At 36.7% G+C, this 17,887-nt stretch overlaps 2 protein-coding genes across 2 annotated transcripts; one reads left to right on the top strand and one right to left on the bottom strand.

The window, feature by feature from the left end:
• Nucleotides 1-3,014: 3,014 nt before the first annotated feature.
• Nucleotides 3,015-4,609, bottom strand: LOC108981031 (rust resistance kinase Lr10-like). Its single transcript, XM_018952103.2, has 3 exons — nt 4,576-4,609; nt 4,233-4,265; nt 3,015-4,140 (listed from the first exon to the last, which is right to left on the bottom strand). The coding sequence occupies exons 1-3, from the start codon at nt 4,607-4,609 to the stop codon at nt 3,047-3,049; spliced, it is 1,161 nt and encodes a 386-aa protein (XP_018807648.2). The 3' UTR covers nt 3,015-3,046.
• An 802-nt stretch (nt 4,610-5,411) lies between these two features.
• Nucleotides 5,412-9,415, top strand: LOC108981030 (LEAF RUST 10 DISEASE-RESISTANCE LOCUS RECEPTOR-LIKE PROTEIN KINASE-like 2.5). The gene is made up of 7 exons (XM_018952102.2): nt 5,412-6,214; nt 6,431-6,463; nt 6,652-6,684; nt 6,914-6,949; nt 7,373-7,423; nt 7,746-7,784; nt 8,040-9,415. Exons 1-7 carry the CDS (start codon nt 5,440-5,442, stop codon nt 9,185-9,187), a joined length of 2,115 nt encoding a protein of 704 aa, XP_018807647.2. The 5' UTR covers nt 5,412-5,439; the 3' UTR covers nt 9,188-9,415.
• The last annotated feature ends 8,472 nt before the right edge of the window (nt 9,416-17,887 follow it).

The raw sequence follows: 17,887 nt of genomic DNA, 5'->3' as shown, positions 1-17,887 counted from the left end.
AAATAATTTGGCAGATAAAACATGTCAAAAGGAATGCAAATTAGGTGGCTCACCAGCTAGCACAGAGAGCACTTTACCAGAGTTGTGAGATTATTGATATTGATTGTATCAACCCAGATATAAGTGCTCAAGTTATGGCTGACGAACACAGATAAGGTTTTTGTACAAATGTAATAGCTGTAGCTCAAACTGATGTAAATGTTGTAGGCTCTTGTAATGCAATGTTTGTTCTTGTAATGAAATGTTTGTTCCAGACCTCAACAATGTAATGGCTGAAGGGCATAGTGATGTTTGTTGAATGAAATTCGAAGTTTCAAATTCAAAAAAAAAAAAAAAAGTCAAAATCACAACTAGATGTGATTATTTAGGTTAGGTACTTGTGACGCCACACATATTGACCGAGACTAAGGACGGATAAAATATTCAACATGAGATCTTCTAGCTGTTTATTAAACATTGAGGAATGATATATGTATATATTTTTTTTATCTTTAATTATTCATATTTGGTTTTTATAAACCTAATTACCCATATTCTAATTATTCATGGCTGATATTTCAAGTAGGGTTTTGTTACACATCATTCTTACATCGCACACCATTCCTGTTTTAATGTTTTTTATTCATATTAAACTAATAGAATTCTTCCACTAAATATTTTTACACTATATATTTACTTAGAGAAAGAATTAAAAAAAATAACGAAAAATGCAACGATTATTGAAGTTATTTGCTATGATTTTGAGTGCTAGAAAATGTCTAATTTCTTGTAGTGAATTATTTAGGTACAATTTGTTCAGTACTATTGGTTAATCCAAAATTCGTATATAATTAACAGTACGTTGAAATTATAATTTTATGTTAATTTCATATAATTAAATATATATATATATATATATAATTACGTTGGAATATTTTATACCCCCTTTGGTTAATAACTCCATGAACAAGTAATGTGGTTGGTGATCACTACACGTAAGAGGTAGTCAAAGTCATGTGCTTGTGGTCCACATTAAGGAAACTTAAATAATCTTGACTTCCTGCTCCATGATGGAGAGGAAAGTCATGTGCTTGTTCCAAGGAAACTTAAATAATCCTGACTTCCTGCTCCATATATGGAGAGGACCTCCACCAGTAATGTAGATTGTGATTACCAATCTAAAATGAAAAAAAGTCATAATATTGATGGTCAAGTTATTAAATTTGAAATGCCGTGCATTGATAAATTAAGTAGGTGATAGACGTGAAGAAAATATCTATTGACTTGAAAAATCAACACCAATAATATTAAAACATGTTTTCTATGACCTATTGATATTTAGGAAATTCTTTGAAAACTGTTGGAATTTATAAGACTGCGTAAACAAATTGAATTCGTACGTGCATAGTTTGACTTTAGGAGTGGTGGATAATCTAATTTTATTCAAACACAACTTGAGTTTACTATCAAGTTACATTAATTTATGTTTAGGAATATTTATTTATTTCTTGTTGGTTGCAGCCCCTATAAGAAAAGTACCACGGGTAACAGTCTCCTTGTTGTACATCATTCACAACCTTATAAAAAAATCATCCAAGAGTTTGAAATCCTCAAAAAAAAATAATAAAAAAAAAAAAGTAAAAAAATAAAGAGTTTTTACTTTATACAATCTCCTCTGCATAATAAATTATTTTTGTGAAGACTATATGTCTTATCAATTATGGAAATCCTCCTCGGCCACTACTGCGGATGAATGTTTTATGATACTCATATAACTTCATTCTTTTAGGCACTACATGTTAATTATATTTTGTGCTCAAATTTTGTGTCAGCTTAGACATCAACATTCTTACCTAACCTCTAGTATTTTACGTGGGCACATAATATATATAATGCAATGCGTCGATGATTACCAATTATATTGATAGTGAACCGAATGATATATAGGAATTACGATTTCAAAGCCAAATATATGTATAATATAATAATCGCACTGATCGTGATTGTCATCTTTTCCACTGAGATAGTCTCACTAGAAAAACCAGCCCAATGCAATCGTACCTGATTTGCCTTCAGCTAGTGGTGTATGATCAAATTTTATTTGTTTCATTTTATTTCATCAAATTATATAATTTTATGTTTATGTTTATGAACAGTTTATTTTTTTGAGAGAGTTTGAACTTATATATTCACAAGTAATTGGATACCAAAACTATCTCAACCCATCTCATCACTACAATTTTTATAAATTTTCATATGAAAAATAATAAACAATTCAATTTTTTCAAATCTCAAAACGATAATAATATTAAAAAATAATATTTTATTCAACTTTAAACTTTCATCTAAAACCATCTCATCTCATCTCACTATCCAAACCCCACCGGCTTATAGTAGTATATAAGTACTATTTCACATATGTTTGTTTGAAAATTTTGACCAACATTAAGGGTTTAGTAAATTTATTTTATATGGTTAAATACTAGCTAGGCTGAGGCTCTAACGGTCGCCAGGTTTATTTATTCCAAAATCTTCTTCAATAGAAACGATCAAGCGCTATAGCCTATAGAAAAACTTACTGACTGATATATATATATATACACACACACATGTATAAAAGGAATTACAATTTCATGAAAACCTACCGCACAATGAAGTTGCAATTGAATAGCTCGCACTGAAAACTTCAAGGAAAATTCAATTGCAATTGTAAGCTGGACTACGTGATAATTAAGAAAAATAATAAACAGAGTACATCATTTTTCATAATATTTTATATAATAACATTTTAAAAAGAAAGTTTTTTTTATAAATTCATTCATAAAATAACATCATTTTATTAAAATATTCTTATATTATAATATATATAAAAAGAAAGTACGAAGTGTTTCACTTGATTTGAGTCTTTTATGTCTTCCAAACTACCATATTTTATTTAAAACAAATATGATCATATCATGTTCATATGAAAGAAACAACCTTGAATCCCTTTAATTACGATCGCAAAATCAAAAGTAATAATGGTCAACTACAACAAGATTTCAAAACAAAATGTAAACAATTATACTTAATCTAATTCTGGGATAACCTCCAACTCTTGACCTAAACGCGTGGTAGGCTTCCGTGCTTGGATTCTTGTCAGGCTTGAGGAGGCAAAAGGATTAGGAGGCATGATTAATTTATCTCCTTCTCCTTCCAACATTTGAACTACAAGTTTCATGGAAGGGCGATCCATTGGGTGCCATTGTATGCACCAGAGTCCCACAATTGCAAGTTTCTCGACAATTTTAGTATCTCCATCATCTTCGATAAAGACTCTTAGCTCTTCTTTTTGGTCTAAAAGATTGTAAATCCATTCTGGAAAGTAGACCTTGCTAGTGTCAACATTTCTCTTCCCTCCAACAATTTCAAGTAACAACATTCCAAAACTATAAACATCTGCTTTATAAGACACATTCCCAAAATTCCTAGAGAACACTTCGGGTGCAATGTACCCCATGGTCCCCCTGCCTGTAGTCATAGATACTACACTCTGATCCTTGGAACACAATTTTGCAAGACCAAAATCAGAAATTTTTGGATTAAAGTTATGGTCAAGCAAAACATTGTGGGGTTTGATGTCAAAATGAAGGATTTGGTGGTCACATCCTTGGTGAAGATATTCAATTCCTTTCGCAACTCCGATAGCAATATCTTGCAACTTGTTCCATCCAAGAAAACGGTTCTTGACATTTATGAACTTCTCTAGGGAGTAATTTGATAAAAACTCATAAACTAGTGCTCGCCTAAATCCATCAGCACAGAAGCCAACAAGGCGAACCACATTAACATGGTGAATTCTACTCATTATTCCCACTTCATTTATGAATTCTTCACCATTTTCCTTGGAACTGTTGTTCAGGATCTTCACGGCAACATGAATTTGATTGGAAAGTTTTCCTTTGAATACTGTACCGTATGCTCCTTGGCCCAACTTCTCAGCAAATTTATTTGTAATCTTTTTAATATCAGCATACGAGTATCTCGTTGGCTTGCAATTTCTATAATCCTCCAAGAACTTTTCAATCTTTGCCCGATATTCTTTTTCTACCATATCATTAATATAGAGACGTTGGAGACCAACGACCACCAGTAGTACAAGAAATGAACCTAGGACGGCACCTGCATATTGAACAATCGTGAGTGATCAAGAAGTCCCATATCCCATGATCTTGCCCCATGATGAAATGCCATATAGCCAAGGGACAACTTACCAGCTGTGACTAGTTTTGTTTTTTCTGATTTACCTGCGAAATGTTTTAACATATCAGATTCTCATCATGCTTATAATGATCATTACAAAACAGAGAGAACATATCAAATTCTCATCATTGCTTATTATGACATTAATTCACAACCGGCATCGTTTTTTTATTTATTATTGTTTTCTAAATTTAATTTTCTAATTCCAAGTTTTAGGAATAACATTAATTCATGATAAAACCCTTCAATATATGTGTGTATATATATATATATATATTATATTTAATTTCATATTTCTTTGGTGCAAAATTAAAATTTCGTTAATGCAGAAATTCGATAGAATAGGATGCATACCTTTCGCTTCATCTGATGATCTGGACCAATTCATGTAAATAGTTGAGACATCGTTGGATACCAAATCAGATGGAATCGATCTAACGTTATAAATCCTTATACACGGAGGCAAGGGAAAGTGGGTGATGGAATCTTCATAAGCCAAGGCATGAACTTGGTGGGTAGGGCCACTAAGACAAGAGATCCGAGTACTGTATTTATAATCTTCTTCTTCTTCTGTTTTTTTACGGGAACAATTGAAAAAAGGCATAGTCAAGTAAAGGGTCGTCATATTGATCAGTTGTGAACTGGAAAGGCGAGGAAGATAAATTGAGATGCCGAATGTCTCTTGGAAAGCAACGATCAGGATGATACAATTGGATTCTCTGAGATTTGTAGTCAATGTTTTCGACAAACAGTTTTACTGAAACCTGTAGGTCGAGCACCGTTTGGTTTTTATCAGTGCAGGATAGAAGAAACCCTGGACGAAAGCCACAGTGGTCTGGGTGTCGGTTTTTAAGTCGGAAAGGAAATCGGACGGCTGGGCCGTGACCTCCACACCGTAATGAATCAGCACACTCATGATTTTGGCCTTGTACGTGGGTGGGTAAGATGAAAATTACGACAAACAAGAAGAAGTAGGAGATGAACATCATTGCCTTTTCTTATAAGCAAATATTTTGTATAACTATTTAATTCACTTTATCTAATTATATATAGCCATTATTGGTCTAGTAGTGGGAGTCACATTTTATGTGACGCATGTGCTTACGCGTAGCTAAGTATATATACACCTATATATTACAACGGTGGATACTTTACCTTCTTTCATAAATTCATAATCCCCTTTCCTGGTTCTCTCTCTCTCTCTCACGATCTCTCTCAATGACGAGAGGTGTCATGTCCCTCCCTGCAGGACTCACCGCCGTTATTGTTCTACTACTGCTAGTCCATCAAACTTGCGGCGCTAAGGACAGTGATCACTGTGCTACCTCCTGCGGCAATATCCACAACATAAGTTATCCGTTTCGATTGAGAGACCAACCAGCAAACTGCGGCCACCGAAGGTATAATCTATCATGTGAGGACAATCAAGCTGTGCTATACTTATTTGCCGGAAAATATTACGTACAGGAAATTGATTACAGTAACCAAGCAATACGAGTTGTGGACTCGGGTATTCAGAAGGATAATTACTCCTCTATCCCTCGTTATTTTCTTAATGACTACAATTTCTTAGCATCCCATTCTCAATATTATCTGTCAGAGAGTGATCCGAACACGAGTGCAGTGGCTTTTTTGATGTGTGAAAAACCAATGAATATTCCTGGCTGGATCTATCTGAACAAATCCAGTTGCTTTGAGAGTCGAGTGTTTTCTTCAAACTCTCCTAATTTGACCCAATCCAAGCTGGGGTTTGCTTATGTTACATATGGCTGGACGAAAGCAAGCGATATTGTGGATGAATCGTGCCAAGTAGGGCAGATTTTTTGGACATCGGAGCAAGGCCTATTACCAGATCATGATCAAAGAAACTTTTCCTGTTCAGACTACCACAACATATTGGCCTATGGTTTTCAGCTTAGATGGTCCAATTTTTATTGTACAGATAAGTGTACTGGCAAACGGGTTCCGTGCAGCGACCTCCGACCATGTATTGGTGAGTAAAGAATAATGCGTACTGCTCCAATTTCTAATCGAATATTATTTATGTTGAAATACACAACGAAGCTAACATTTGTGTGTAAAAAAGGGAAAGAGAGAGAGTAATAGTAGCTATAAATAATAACAAGTACTTAAATATTAATATTGATTGAAGTTTCCAAACGCTAACGTTATTCCTTGTTTTTTTTTTTTTTCATTTTTGTCAAACCAGGACTCCCTAAAGAACTCTTTTGGCTATACAAAGGTGAGGCTTTTTATATATATATATATATATATATATATATATATATATATATATGCTTTGATACTGACAGAAATAAAATTTAGTTTCACATAAATTATATATAATCGCTTTGATGTTTATAAGTTGATTTCTGATTAAGGTACCATATATGTAACATCTATATATTCTTTTCTTTGTCAAATTAACAGGATTCCACGCCATACTACGTACTTTATATGAGGGTGAGGTTAATCTCTTTCTCAAAAATATGTTTGAATCATATATGATATATATTAGGATCGATTAATGATACTACAATAAAACAGAATTTTCTTAAGAAATTAATTGTCTTAGATTTTCTTATTAGTTAGTTATCCAATTTATTAAATCATTCCATAGACTCTTAAAATTACTTATTTAAGTCGGCTTTTTGGTTATTAATTAGTTTTATTAATATTTTTGTCATCGTAGCTATTGGAGAAAAGTTTTTACCACATACAGATCGCGGTAAGAATCCATAACTCTTTTATTTTCCTTATTATTTTTCTTATTCAGTTTATCATTTTTTTTAATCTCTTCATTTTTTAAGGTACAAGTAAGTGAATCATATATATACGACAAGGAAAGAAAAAAAAAAACTGTACAAAATGAGGACGCAAGCAATAATGAAAACCATAATTAAAAACAGTTACAAAAATAAACTAAATCCCTTGCCGTATCATTCATATATAGCGTTAATAATGTTAAGCGTACGTGATATATATTAAGCAGTTCCAGCACTTAGTAATTGAAGACGCTTATTTTATTGACATGACTTTCATATAAAGTATAACAAATAATGCTATTAATGACACTTCTAATAGAAAGCTGATTGATTAATTTAGAGTTTCCAAATGCCTTATGTTCTTCTTTTCTTCATCATTAATGCAGGAGATGAAGTCCGTCGTCAGATCAAACTTGATTTATATTTTCGGGACAGAGGTGAGGTTTCTATCGATAAATTAAAATCATGTTGTTTGAAGGATATATATGATTGAAAGGCATGACATGAATTAATGACCTACAAGAATTGGATGGGTTGTGTCCTATCTATGATGATTATTCATGTGTATGTGTGTGTGTGTGTATATATATAACACACACACACACACACATATACATACATGTCAGTTATTTCTTTATTTCTTCTTCGGCATATATAGCCCTGGGGGACACTTATTTATGCAATTTTCTTACGCCTTGAACTTAAAATTTGTCCAAGTCTCTTGATCATTACTTAGTTTATCCTTTCATATTCATGCAGTACTTTCAGTCCAACTAATGGTCATTCTCATCGACTTCGGTAAGAACCTGCACCCCTTGCCTTTGGTCTTCATTATTTTTATTTTTATTTTTTAACTACATTTTTAGCACATCATTCTTTAGGCTATGAAGAATGGAAATAAATGCAATGGAAAACATTAATGAGTTTTTGACAGAAAAAACTAATAGTTATTATGCTTAATTTGTTACAAGATCAATTTTTGATAGTTATGCAACTACTGATCATTACTTCTCTTATATATGATCTATTTCGGTGATGCCATACCATATATAGGACTATACCATGGAGCAAAAGTTATATTGGCGACTCCATTTGTGCTTGCATTCTTGATATATAAGTGGCGTAGGAGACATTTATCAATGTATAATGCTGTTGAAGAATTTTTGCAAAAACACAATGACCTCATGCCAATAAGGTACTCTTACTCAGAAGTAAAGAAGATGACCAAAGGTTTTAAGGATAAATTGGGTGAAGGTGGTTATGGCACTGTCTTTAAAGGAACACTTCGAAGTGGCCGACATGTAGCCGTAAAAATGTTAGGAAAATCCAAAGCTAATGGCCAAGAATTTATCAGCGAAGTTGCTACCATTGGAACGATTCACCATGTTAATATAGTGCAACTCATTGGCTTTTGCGTTGAAGGATCAAAGCGTGCTCTTGTGTATGAATTCATGTCCAACGGATCTCTCAATAAATACATTTTTTCACAAGAAGGAAGTATTCTTCTAAGCTTTGAAAAAATGCATGACATTGCTCTTGGAGTAGCTCGTGGCATTAAATATTTACATGAAGGTTGTGAAATGCAAATTTTGCATTTCGATATCAAGCCTCACAACATTCTTCTCGATGAGGATTTTACACCTAAGGTCTCAGACTTTGGCTTGGCAAGACTTTTTTCAACAGATGATAGCATTGTTTCTTTGACTGCTGTAAGGGGGACATTAGGATACATGGCTCCTGAGTTGTGCTATCAAAATATTGGGGGCATCTCATACAAAGCCGATGTTTATAGTTTTGGAATGTTGTTAATGGACATGACAGGTAGACGTAGGAACTTGAATACATTTGCAGATCATTCTAGTGAAACCTACTTCCCTACTTGTGTCTATGACCAATTGAACAATGAAAATGGCATAGAAATAGAAGATTCCACAGAGGAGGAAAAGAAAATGACTAAGAAGATGATCATAGTTGCATTATGGTGTATACAAATGAAGCCTAATGATCGTCCTTCAATGAAAAAAGTCATAGAGATGCTTGAAGAAGACATTGAATGTTTACAAATACCTCCGAAGCCTTTCTTGTCATTATCAGAGAGATACATACAACCGGACATTGAAGAAAGTTCAAATCAGTCTTGGTCATCAATTCAATCAAGCGAATCAAGTCAATATACACAATCGCCAATGCAATTTAAATGATATGTTAGTTTGTTGATTTACCTGCATAAAAAAGCTAGTTGCCCTAACCAAGGATGGCAATCTCTCATACTTGACAGTTCAAAGGTTCTTCATATTATTATATATGTAACAAATAAGTGTTAGCTTTCTTTCATCCTTTTGTCATTTATTTCTGAATTCAATTTGATTATGCTAAACTATTGAATGGGTTTTTAGTTAATATTCGACAAGGTATGGCGTTAATATTCATTCTCATTGGTCGTCTCTACAAGCTTGTTGAATTTTGCATATTCTATGGGACCAATCAATATAATTCAGTCGCACTTGTATAAATGCATGTGTAGACTAATTTTAGGCTAGCTAAGTATACTAGCATATCATAGAACAACTATTGTTAAGAGAGTTAGATGCAATCACCTCACAGCTCCACCCCATTTACAAAATATAGCACTATATATATATATATATATATATATGTGGCATCCTCGACCCCCATGTGTGATTTGTTAGGAGTTGCGACACCGGGTGAAGGCCACTTCGGTGACACACCCCATCACAAAGTGCAAGAGTGTGTGAACATGCAATATGTGTACATGATAAACATACGCAACGAAAAAATTTTGAAGGCAGTTTCAAGCTAAGTACCATAAAGTTAAAAGTCTACAACCCAATCGAATACTCCTCACAAAATTATTACAGTTATCCAACTAATAAAGAAAAATAACGAAAAATCTCTCTCTAGTCACAACTATGAATACTCCAAGTCGCCACTCCTCGGGTGGGGTCGTTTCATCGTGCTCAAACCCAACCTCTGCATTGAAGACTATGGTTCCATAAGACGAAACAGTAGGTGGAAACACCACTGTGAGATTATGAAATCTCAGGAAGTAGGCAACCAAACAATATCCAAGAGATTAAAACATATTCATGCAACCAACATATCCATAGCCACACAGTAGAACATGCAAGAACAAATCCACCCATTTCCCAAAAAAGACACATTTTGATCACACACGCCAAAAATCCCATTTTGGCACAAACATAACTATTTATTTTAGTGTACATGACCATGGTGTCCCTTAGGGACCATCCGTATATCTTGGCTCCCTTCATCATACCATGGGTAATGATCGTTCATATGACTTCATAACGAGCGATGCCCAGCTCCGCACCTAGCGCATACTCTAGCCCCCGCTAGCATGGGGCCACAGAGTCGGCATGAGAGTGTTATCGTCTTGTTTGAGCCCGTTGTCACCTGACAACAACCTAGGGGATGTCACATTAGTTTATTATGCTCCCGAGTGACCAGACGAGTTCCATCGAGATAATGTCTCATCTTGGCTTGGAGTTGTGATATGCATGCACCCATAAAAAATATTACCAAGACATGAAAACCCAGTTTTCAAGTCATGCCACATAGCAGAACACAACACAGTTAAATAATCAAGACGTATATTAATAAAGATATATATGCAGATGCATAACAAATAGATATTGGATGACATGGCAGAACACTCATCATACAACACAGCATCATACAGTACCACAACGATCACAACGCTCACAGTTACACAAACCAACTACATGCATTTTTTCCAAGAAATGTTGCGGCCTTCTTGAAAACTCTTCTTGAGTTTTCAACTTCTGCATAGTTTTGTTCCCAGTTTCACGTAAGGCTGCATGGCTGCCGCTGAAGACGTTGGTAGACGGTTTGTGGATTTAGTCTCGGTGGTCCCTCAGCCTCTTCCTGAGTTGGCTGTGTCTCACCGTGCGCCAAAAACCAAGGATGGAGAACTTTTCTTTCAATTCTCCAAGGAGGAGATATTTCGTTCGGCAGAACCATTCAGGTTCTCGATAGTTTTGAAGTTCCTCCGCAATCGGCCGTCTTTGGATGCTATCCGAAGCTTCATTTGAAATCGATGGAGCTTGGAAGGTACTCCAGTCGTTTCAACCATGGGACGTCCGAGACATGTTTTTGTTCGTATGGCTTCGGAGGAGGACTGTATGAAAGCATTATCAAGGGAGGTGTGTGATATGGACGGTATTCCATATCGTGCCTTTCACTGGACGCCATAATTTAAGGACGAGGAAGAACCATCAATTGTGCCGGTTTGGATTGTTTTACCAGGTTTGCCTCATAACTTTTATCATGAATCTTTGCTTAAAATCTTAACAGCTCCTATCGGTAGATTTATTAGGCGTGATAATCCTACACGTTGGGTGACTCGCACTGATGGTGCACGTATCTGTGTGGAGATGGATGCGGCCATTGAACCTATTTCCCATTTTTGGATTGGAATGCCGGGGTTGGGTTCCAATCGAAAGCAAGAGATTGTGTATGAAACTCTGCCTGCTTTTTGTTCTATATGTAAAATCCAGGGGCACAATGTGCGTACCTGTCGGGCTGGGAAAAAAAGACCAGAAAAGAAAATTTGGGTTCGGCAACAACCAAAAGATGGTGATCAAGAACTAGAAATGGAAGAGCCTAAAGAACTAGTATTGGAAGAGCCTAAAGAACCAGCTATGGAGGAACCTGGGGTGGAAGACCAAACAAAGTTGGTTCTTGGGTCTAAGGTTTTAGCATTACCAAGAATTAATGCAGAACAAGTAGATGCAGAGTACGCGGATGTTAATTTGGTATTAGGGGCCTCTGCATCTGCTTTGATGATTGAAGAGTTAGTAGTGGAAACAGAAATTGGGGAGGCAGTTAATACGGAGAGTTTTGCTGAGGTGAGGCAAAATAATGATATGTTGCAATCGGATGCAGTGAGGCGAGAGGCAGGGAAGGCTACAGAAATAGAGCCTTTGGCGGAGGTTGAAATAGTGTTTATGGAAGAGGCCCAGCTGACTGATGATGCATTTTGTTTGGAAGAAGGGTCATTATCGGATCCGGAGCCTAATATTCATGCGGATGTTTTTTCGCAGGACAAGGAGTATCACTCGGACATAGAGGAAGAAACTGGGAAGAGGAAATATAGGAAAAAAAAATTCCAGAAAATTAGGAGTTCTAATCGAGAGATTACTCAAGCCACAAAATTGTCTCTATGATAGGTTCTATTTTGGTGTGGAATATTAGGGGACTAGGGTCCTCTATGGGACGTTTAAAAATATTGCAAAGAAAGTTGAAGTGTAAGATGGTAGTCTTAATGGAGCCTTTCCAGAATTTTGTTAAAGCTCAATCCTACATGCGGACTTTTCATTTTGATAATGTAATTTCTAACGAAGAAGTTGGTGGGAAAATATGGGTCTTTTGGATGAATGATTTAAATGTAAAGATTATTCGGATGACCTCACAGTTTTTGTCTTTAAGGATAGTTGAGGGTCAATTTCAATTTTTGAGTAATTTTATTTATGCAAAGTGTAATATGATAGATAGGCGGGTTGTATGGGAGGACTTGAGGTGGAATAGTATGAATGAGGATCCTTGTTTGTTTGCTGGCAATTTTAACATTATTCGTACGAATTTGGAAAGGAGGGGTGGTTGTCCTAGGCCAATAGCGGCGATGGATGATTTTAACCAATGGATCCATGAGGGTGGTTTAATTGATTTAAGTGCATAAGGTAGTAAATTTTCTTGGTGTAATGGCCAGAGTGGATTAGCTAGAGCTTGGGCTAAGCTGGATCGTGTTTTATTGGATGCAAATTTAATGTCTTTGTACCCTACGGCATCTTGTTCGTACTTACCAAGGACGACTTCTGATCATTGTCCTATGCTGATTGAATTTCTTAAGGATCCTTATTCCTATGGTCCTCCTCCATTTCGATTTCAGCAAATGTGGGTTGAGCATCCAGAATTTATTGATTTTGTAAAGCAGGTGTAGTCTGTGCCGGTGGTTGGGACGGGGCTTGTTATTCTTGCTTGTAAGCTTAAAAAGGTGAAAGTGGCTCTTCGTGAATGGAATAAGCGAGTGTTTGGCAGGACCAATGTTCATATTGAATCTTTGGAAGCGAAGGTTGAGGGTCTTGAAGGGTGTCTGCAAAGAGAGTGGGATATTGTTGCCGAGAGGGAGCTTGTGGTGGCTTCGGATGATTTGTACTCTTGGAGATATAGGGAAGATATCAGATTAGCTCAAATGGCTAAAATAAAATGGAATATGGATGGTGATCGTAATTCTAAATTTTTTCACGTATGGTTAGCTAATAAAAGACGTAAAAGAATAAAAGGAGTGAGAACTCCGGATGGGGTTGAGTTTAATTCGCCAGAAGAAATTCATAATGGAGCTGTTGAGTATTTTGCGAAATTTCTTAAAAATACTAACCAGTCACGAGCACTCCCGAATTTATCAGATTTGATTTCGCCGGTTATTGATGTTGAGGATTGTACATGTCTTTGTCGTATCCCTTCATTGGATGAAGTAGAGGAGGCTTTTTCTTCGATTCCTATAAACAGTTGTGCTGGGCCAGATGGTTTTGAAGCAGGTTTTTTTAAAATTTGTTGGGAGGTGATTAAGATGGATGTCTTGGCAGCCGTTTCTGAATTTTTTATTTTCAAAAAACTTCCGAGGTTCTATTTGGCTTCTTTTATTGTGCTAATTCCGAAGACAGACGTGCCTACTGGATTTGAAATATTTAGGCCTATAAGTCTGTGTTCGGTATTATATAAAATTTATTCAAAAATTATAGTAAATCGTCTGGCAAATTTTCTTCTCAAATTGATATCCTTGAGCAAGGAGCTTTTATACCTGGGAGGAATATTTTTGAGAATATTAGTATTACTCAGGAAATGGTTCATTCCCTGAACAAGGACTCTCATGGAGGAAATATTATGATTAAAGTTGATATGGCTAAAGCATACGATCGAGTAGATTAGAATTTTTTGTTGGAGGTTCTTCGTTGTTTTGGATTTTCCGCTTCTTTTTGTGATTTAATTCGTGCTTGCATTTCGAATATTTGGTACTCTGTAATGCTTAATGGAACGATGAGAGGTTTTTTCCAAGGTGGTCGTGGGTTACGTCAGGGGGACCCATTATCGCCTTATCTTTTTATTATTATTCAGGAAGTCCTATCTCGTCTTTTGAAGCAGAGTGTGTCATCACACAAGATTGGGAATTTCTCCCAACCTAGAGGTACTCCTCAGATTTCCCACCTTATGTACGCAGATGACATTGTGATTTTTTTGAATGGGGGTAAGAAATCTGTTAGGGAACTTTTATTGGTATTTGAAAAGTATGAAGCATGGTCGGGTCAGATGATTAATAAAGAGAAAACAGCCATATTTTTTCTTCAAAAATTCCTGTTGCTCGTAAGAGAGCCCTAAAAAGACTGACAGGGTTCTCAGAAGGCTCCTTTCCCTTTAAATATCTAGGGGTTCCGATTGTATTGGGGCGTCTAAAGCATGTGCATTTGGAAGAAATGGTTAACAAAGTTTGGAAAAAAATTAGTGGCTGGAAAATGAAGCTACTCTCATCGGGTGGCCGTCTAATACTTCTTCGGCACGTGCTTTCTAGTATGGCTTTACATTTATTTGCTGTTTTGCAGGTTCCTCAATCTATTATTAAAGTTTTAAATCGTATGATGAGTACATTTTTTTGGGGGGAGGTTAATGGTAAAGGCAAAAAAAAGTGGGTGTTGTGGGAAAATATTTGTAAGCCAGAAAAGGAAGGGGGCCTAGGTTTGCGTAAATTAGAGGACATGCAAAAAGCATTGCATATGCGGCTTGCATGGAATTTAATTCAAGGTAAATCCTTATGGGCAAATTTTTTTAAAGGAAAATATGTGGGATCTTCTCCATGGTCTCTCATTGATACAAAAAAAGGTTCGAGATTTTGGAAAATGAGGGAGGGGAATTATTTTTTCTGGTATGATAAATGGAGAGATAGGGGTCCTTTATTGGAGGAATTCCAGGTGGTGGGGAATCCGCGGATTACAGTAAATGAGTGTATGCTGAATAATAGTTGGGATATGGACCTTTTGATTTCTTTAGTTGGTCAGGATAATGTTGATGATATTGTTGAAGCTTTGGCCGGTTGTAAGGAGGGGTCGGATGTGTTAATCTGGACTAAACACGAGAGTGGAAATTTTTCTACTAAATCAGCATGGGATTGTATTAGAATAAGAGGTTCTAATTTGGATTGGCATCCTTGGATATGGCATAGGTTGTTGCCTCTTAAAATTTCGGTTTATATGTGGAGAGCATGGAATACAGCTTTGAGTGTTGATGATAGTCTTAGAAGGATTGGGGTCCCGATTGTTTCTCGTTGTGATTGCTGTGAAGAAGGTAAGTATGAGGATCAAAATCATGTTCTGTTTGGAGGAGAGTTTGCGTTTAATATATGGCGTTATTGTGCTAATATTTTTGGTCTACCTCTTGGTCATACTTGGATTGAGACAGTGATGGCCTGGTTAAGACGTGCGTCAATTGATTCTCAAGTGGGGATTCTTATGGGGTTACTTCCGTCGATTAGTAGTTGGCATCTTTGGCGTAGAAGATGCACCGCCCGTATGGAGGGGCGGATTCAATCTGTTAGTGTGGTTTGGCATATGATCAAAAATTGGATGAGCTCTTTTAGCCAAGACATGAAAAAGGTTAAGAAATGTTCTATGTATGATCTGCAGATTTTACATGCTTTGCAAATTACGTCAAAAGTCCCCGTGAGGCAGTTTTTAAAAATTGTGGCTTGGCAAAAACCTGCTCCAGGGTAGTTTAAATTGAATATAGATAGTAGTAGCCTAAGAAATCCAGGATCTTCGGGGGTGGGTGGTATTATTAGAAATGATCAGGGCCACTTGGTTCATGCTTTTAATTCTTATATTGGTTTTGGTTCTAATAATAGAGCTGAGTTGTTAGCACTGCTGCAGAGTCTTAAAACTTGTAAAAATCTAGGGATTATCTTTGTGGAAATAGAATTAGACTCTCAAGTGGTAATCTCTTGGTGGAATAGGCGAAGATGTGGCATATGGTATTTGGAAGATTTATGGGAGGATATTCTTGTTCTTATGGATTCGATGGTTTGCATAGTTAGGCACGTTTATAGGGAAGGTAATAAAGTTGCTGACTGGTTGACTCGGAGTGGGGCAGCTGGTCTTAATATGGAATGGAATATAGTTGGAGAGCTGCCTAGGATCCCTCGAGGTTTACTTCGTTTGGATAAACTTGGGTTACCATATTTGAGGTGCTGTCAGAATTAAGAATCTTGTCCTATTTGGTTGTTGTGTTGGTTTGGTTAGATTTTATTGTATATGCTTGTTGTGCTAATGGTTTTTTTGCAGGTGAGGATTTGTTTGTTTTTTTCACTAGAAATACTAGGTTTTTTTTTATATACCTGGTTTCGAAATTTTATATTGTATCGCCAGGTATTGGTATGTAACCACGGTTTTCCTCCGCCATAAGTGAGGGTTTATTAATATAATCGGGACGGGATCACTCGTGGACAGGTGACTCTCAGCTCTTCATAAAAAAAAAAACTACATGCGTTTTCCCATCCTCCGTTTCTGGCCCAAGGCCCAAACCAACCTCAACTACAGTATAATTTTCTCAATGCTCCACTATGCCTAAGGCCCAGTCCAACCAACTAGACTGCATAAAAATGTTAGTGTAAAAATATTATTTTAATCTCAAAGCGGTCACATCGAAAGATTACTTACAATGCGTACAGGCAAAACAAGTTGATAGAGCACGTGTCGGTCAATAGCGTCCCGCCATTGGACAAGCGTGTGCATTGCTATGCAGATGGACACAAAGCAGTTAGCAAATACATAAAACGTAAACATAAGCTAAAAAGCAACTCATGGTAGATTTGGCTCACTGAGGTGACGCCAAAAGTGGTAGATCAGCGACGGGGCAACATAGTGGGCCTACTGATGGGGGGGAAAGCTACTATGGTGGAGCATGGCGAAGCACGGCGGAGCAGGGGTGGGGATGGCTAGTACGCACCGGCTAGCTCCGAAAGAGAATGATTGGTGCTCGGGTGGTTGAGCAGCCTCTAGAAGGTAGCTGGAGAGAATGATTGGTGCTCGGGTGGTGCGCGTGGGCAGTGACTCATGGTCGAAGGTGATGAATTTGGGCCTCGATGTGGGGAAATAGCAAGAGAGAGAGAGAGAGAGAGAGAGAGAGAGAGAGAAAGAGTTGCGTGTGGGGCAGGTTGAGGAGATAAATGGCTAGGTTCGGTAGAGGGGAGGGACGTTGGCGTGAGGGGCTCGGTGCGGCGGCATAGCAGGCCGCGTACGGCAGCGCTAGGCTGAGGAGAGTGAACTCGTGAGAGAAGGAAAACCATTTCGAATGGAAGATCATTTCGAGTGGAGGAGAGAGAGATATCGTGGGTTGGGTTTAGTGGGCTGGTACTGGTGTGAGGGGAGGCGGTTGGTGGCCGGTGGTGTGGTCTGCGACAGCAGCTACCAACCGAAGGAGGTTTGGTAGAAAGTTATAAATCACTAGAAAAAATAATGAGTTATTTGCGGTGATTTATTAACCTTTTGCGACGATAAAAATCGCCGGAACTAGTAGTTTTTTGTGATTATTTTTTCCTATTGCTGAAATAGATAAGAAAATGGCGCTTTAATTTCGTCAAACATGCAACAATTTCAAAATTGCCGAAAAAGGTTAAATGCAGCGATTATTGGGGTTATTTGCGACGATTTTGAGCATTGGAAAAGACCTAATTTCTTGTAGTGAATTATTTAGGTACTTTGTTCAGTACTATTGGTTAATCCAAAATTCATTAATTGAATATATATAATTAACAGTACCTTGAAATTATAATTTTCTGTTAATTTCATATATAT

This window comes from Juglans regia, chromosome 13, assembly GCF_001411555.2.
Source record: "Juglans regia cultivar Chandler chromosome 13, Walnut 2.0, whole genome shotgun sequence".
Classification (NCBI taxonomy): domain Eukaryota; kingdom Viridiplantae; phylum Streptophyta; class Magnoliopsida; order Fagales; family Juglandaceae; genus Juglans; species Juglans regia.
The sequence above is the reverse complement of the archived record's forward strand: the minus strand, read 5'-3'. Positions and strand labels throughout refer to the sequence as shown.

Excerpts from the sequence above, each read along its gene's own strand:
- LOC108981031 (XM_018952103.2), bottom strand. The coding sequence starts at position 4,609 with ATGAATTGGTCCAGATCATCAGATGAAGCGAAAG. Across the intron at positions 4,266-4,575 it reads ATCATCAGATGAAGCGAAAG|GTAAATCAGAAAAAACAAAA; the intron begins GTATGCATCCTA and ends AACATTTCGCAG. Across the intron at positions 4,141-4,232 it reads AACAAAACTAGTCACAGCTG|GTGCCGTCCTAGGTTCATTT; the intron begins GTAAGTTGTCCC and ends TTCAATATGCAG.
- LOC108981030 (XM_018952102.2), top strand. The coding sequence starts at position 5,440 with ATGACGAGAGGTGTCATGTCCCTCCCTGCAGGACTCACCGCCGTTATT. Across the intron at positions 7,424-7,745 it reads TTTATATTTTCGGGACAGAG|TACTTTCAGTCCAACTAATG; the intron begins GTGAGGTTTCTA and ends ATATTCATGCAG. Across the intron at positions 7,785-8,039 it reads GGTCATTCTCATCGACTTCG|GACTATACCATGGAGCAAAA; the intron begins GTAAGAACCTGC and ends TACCATATATAG.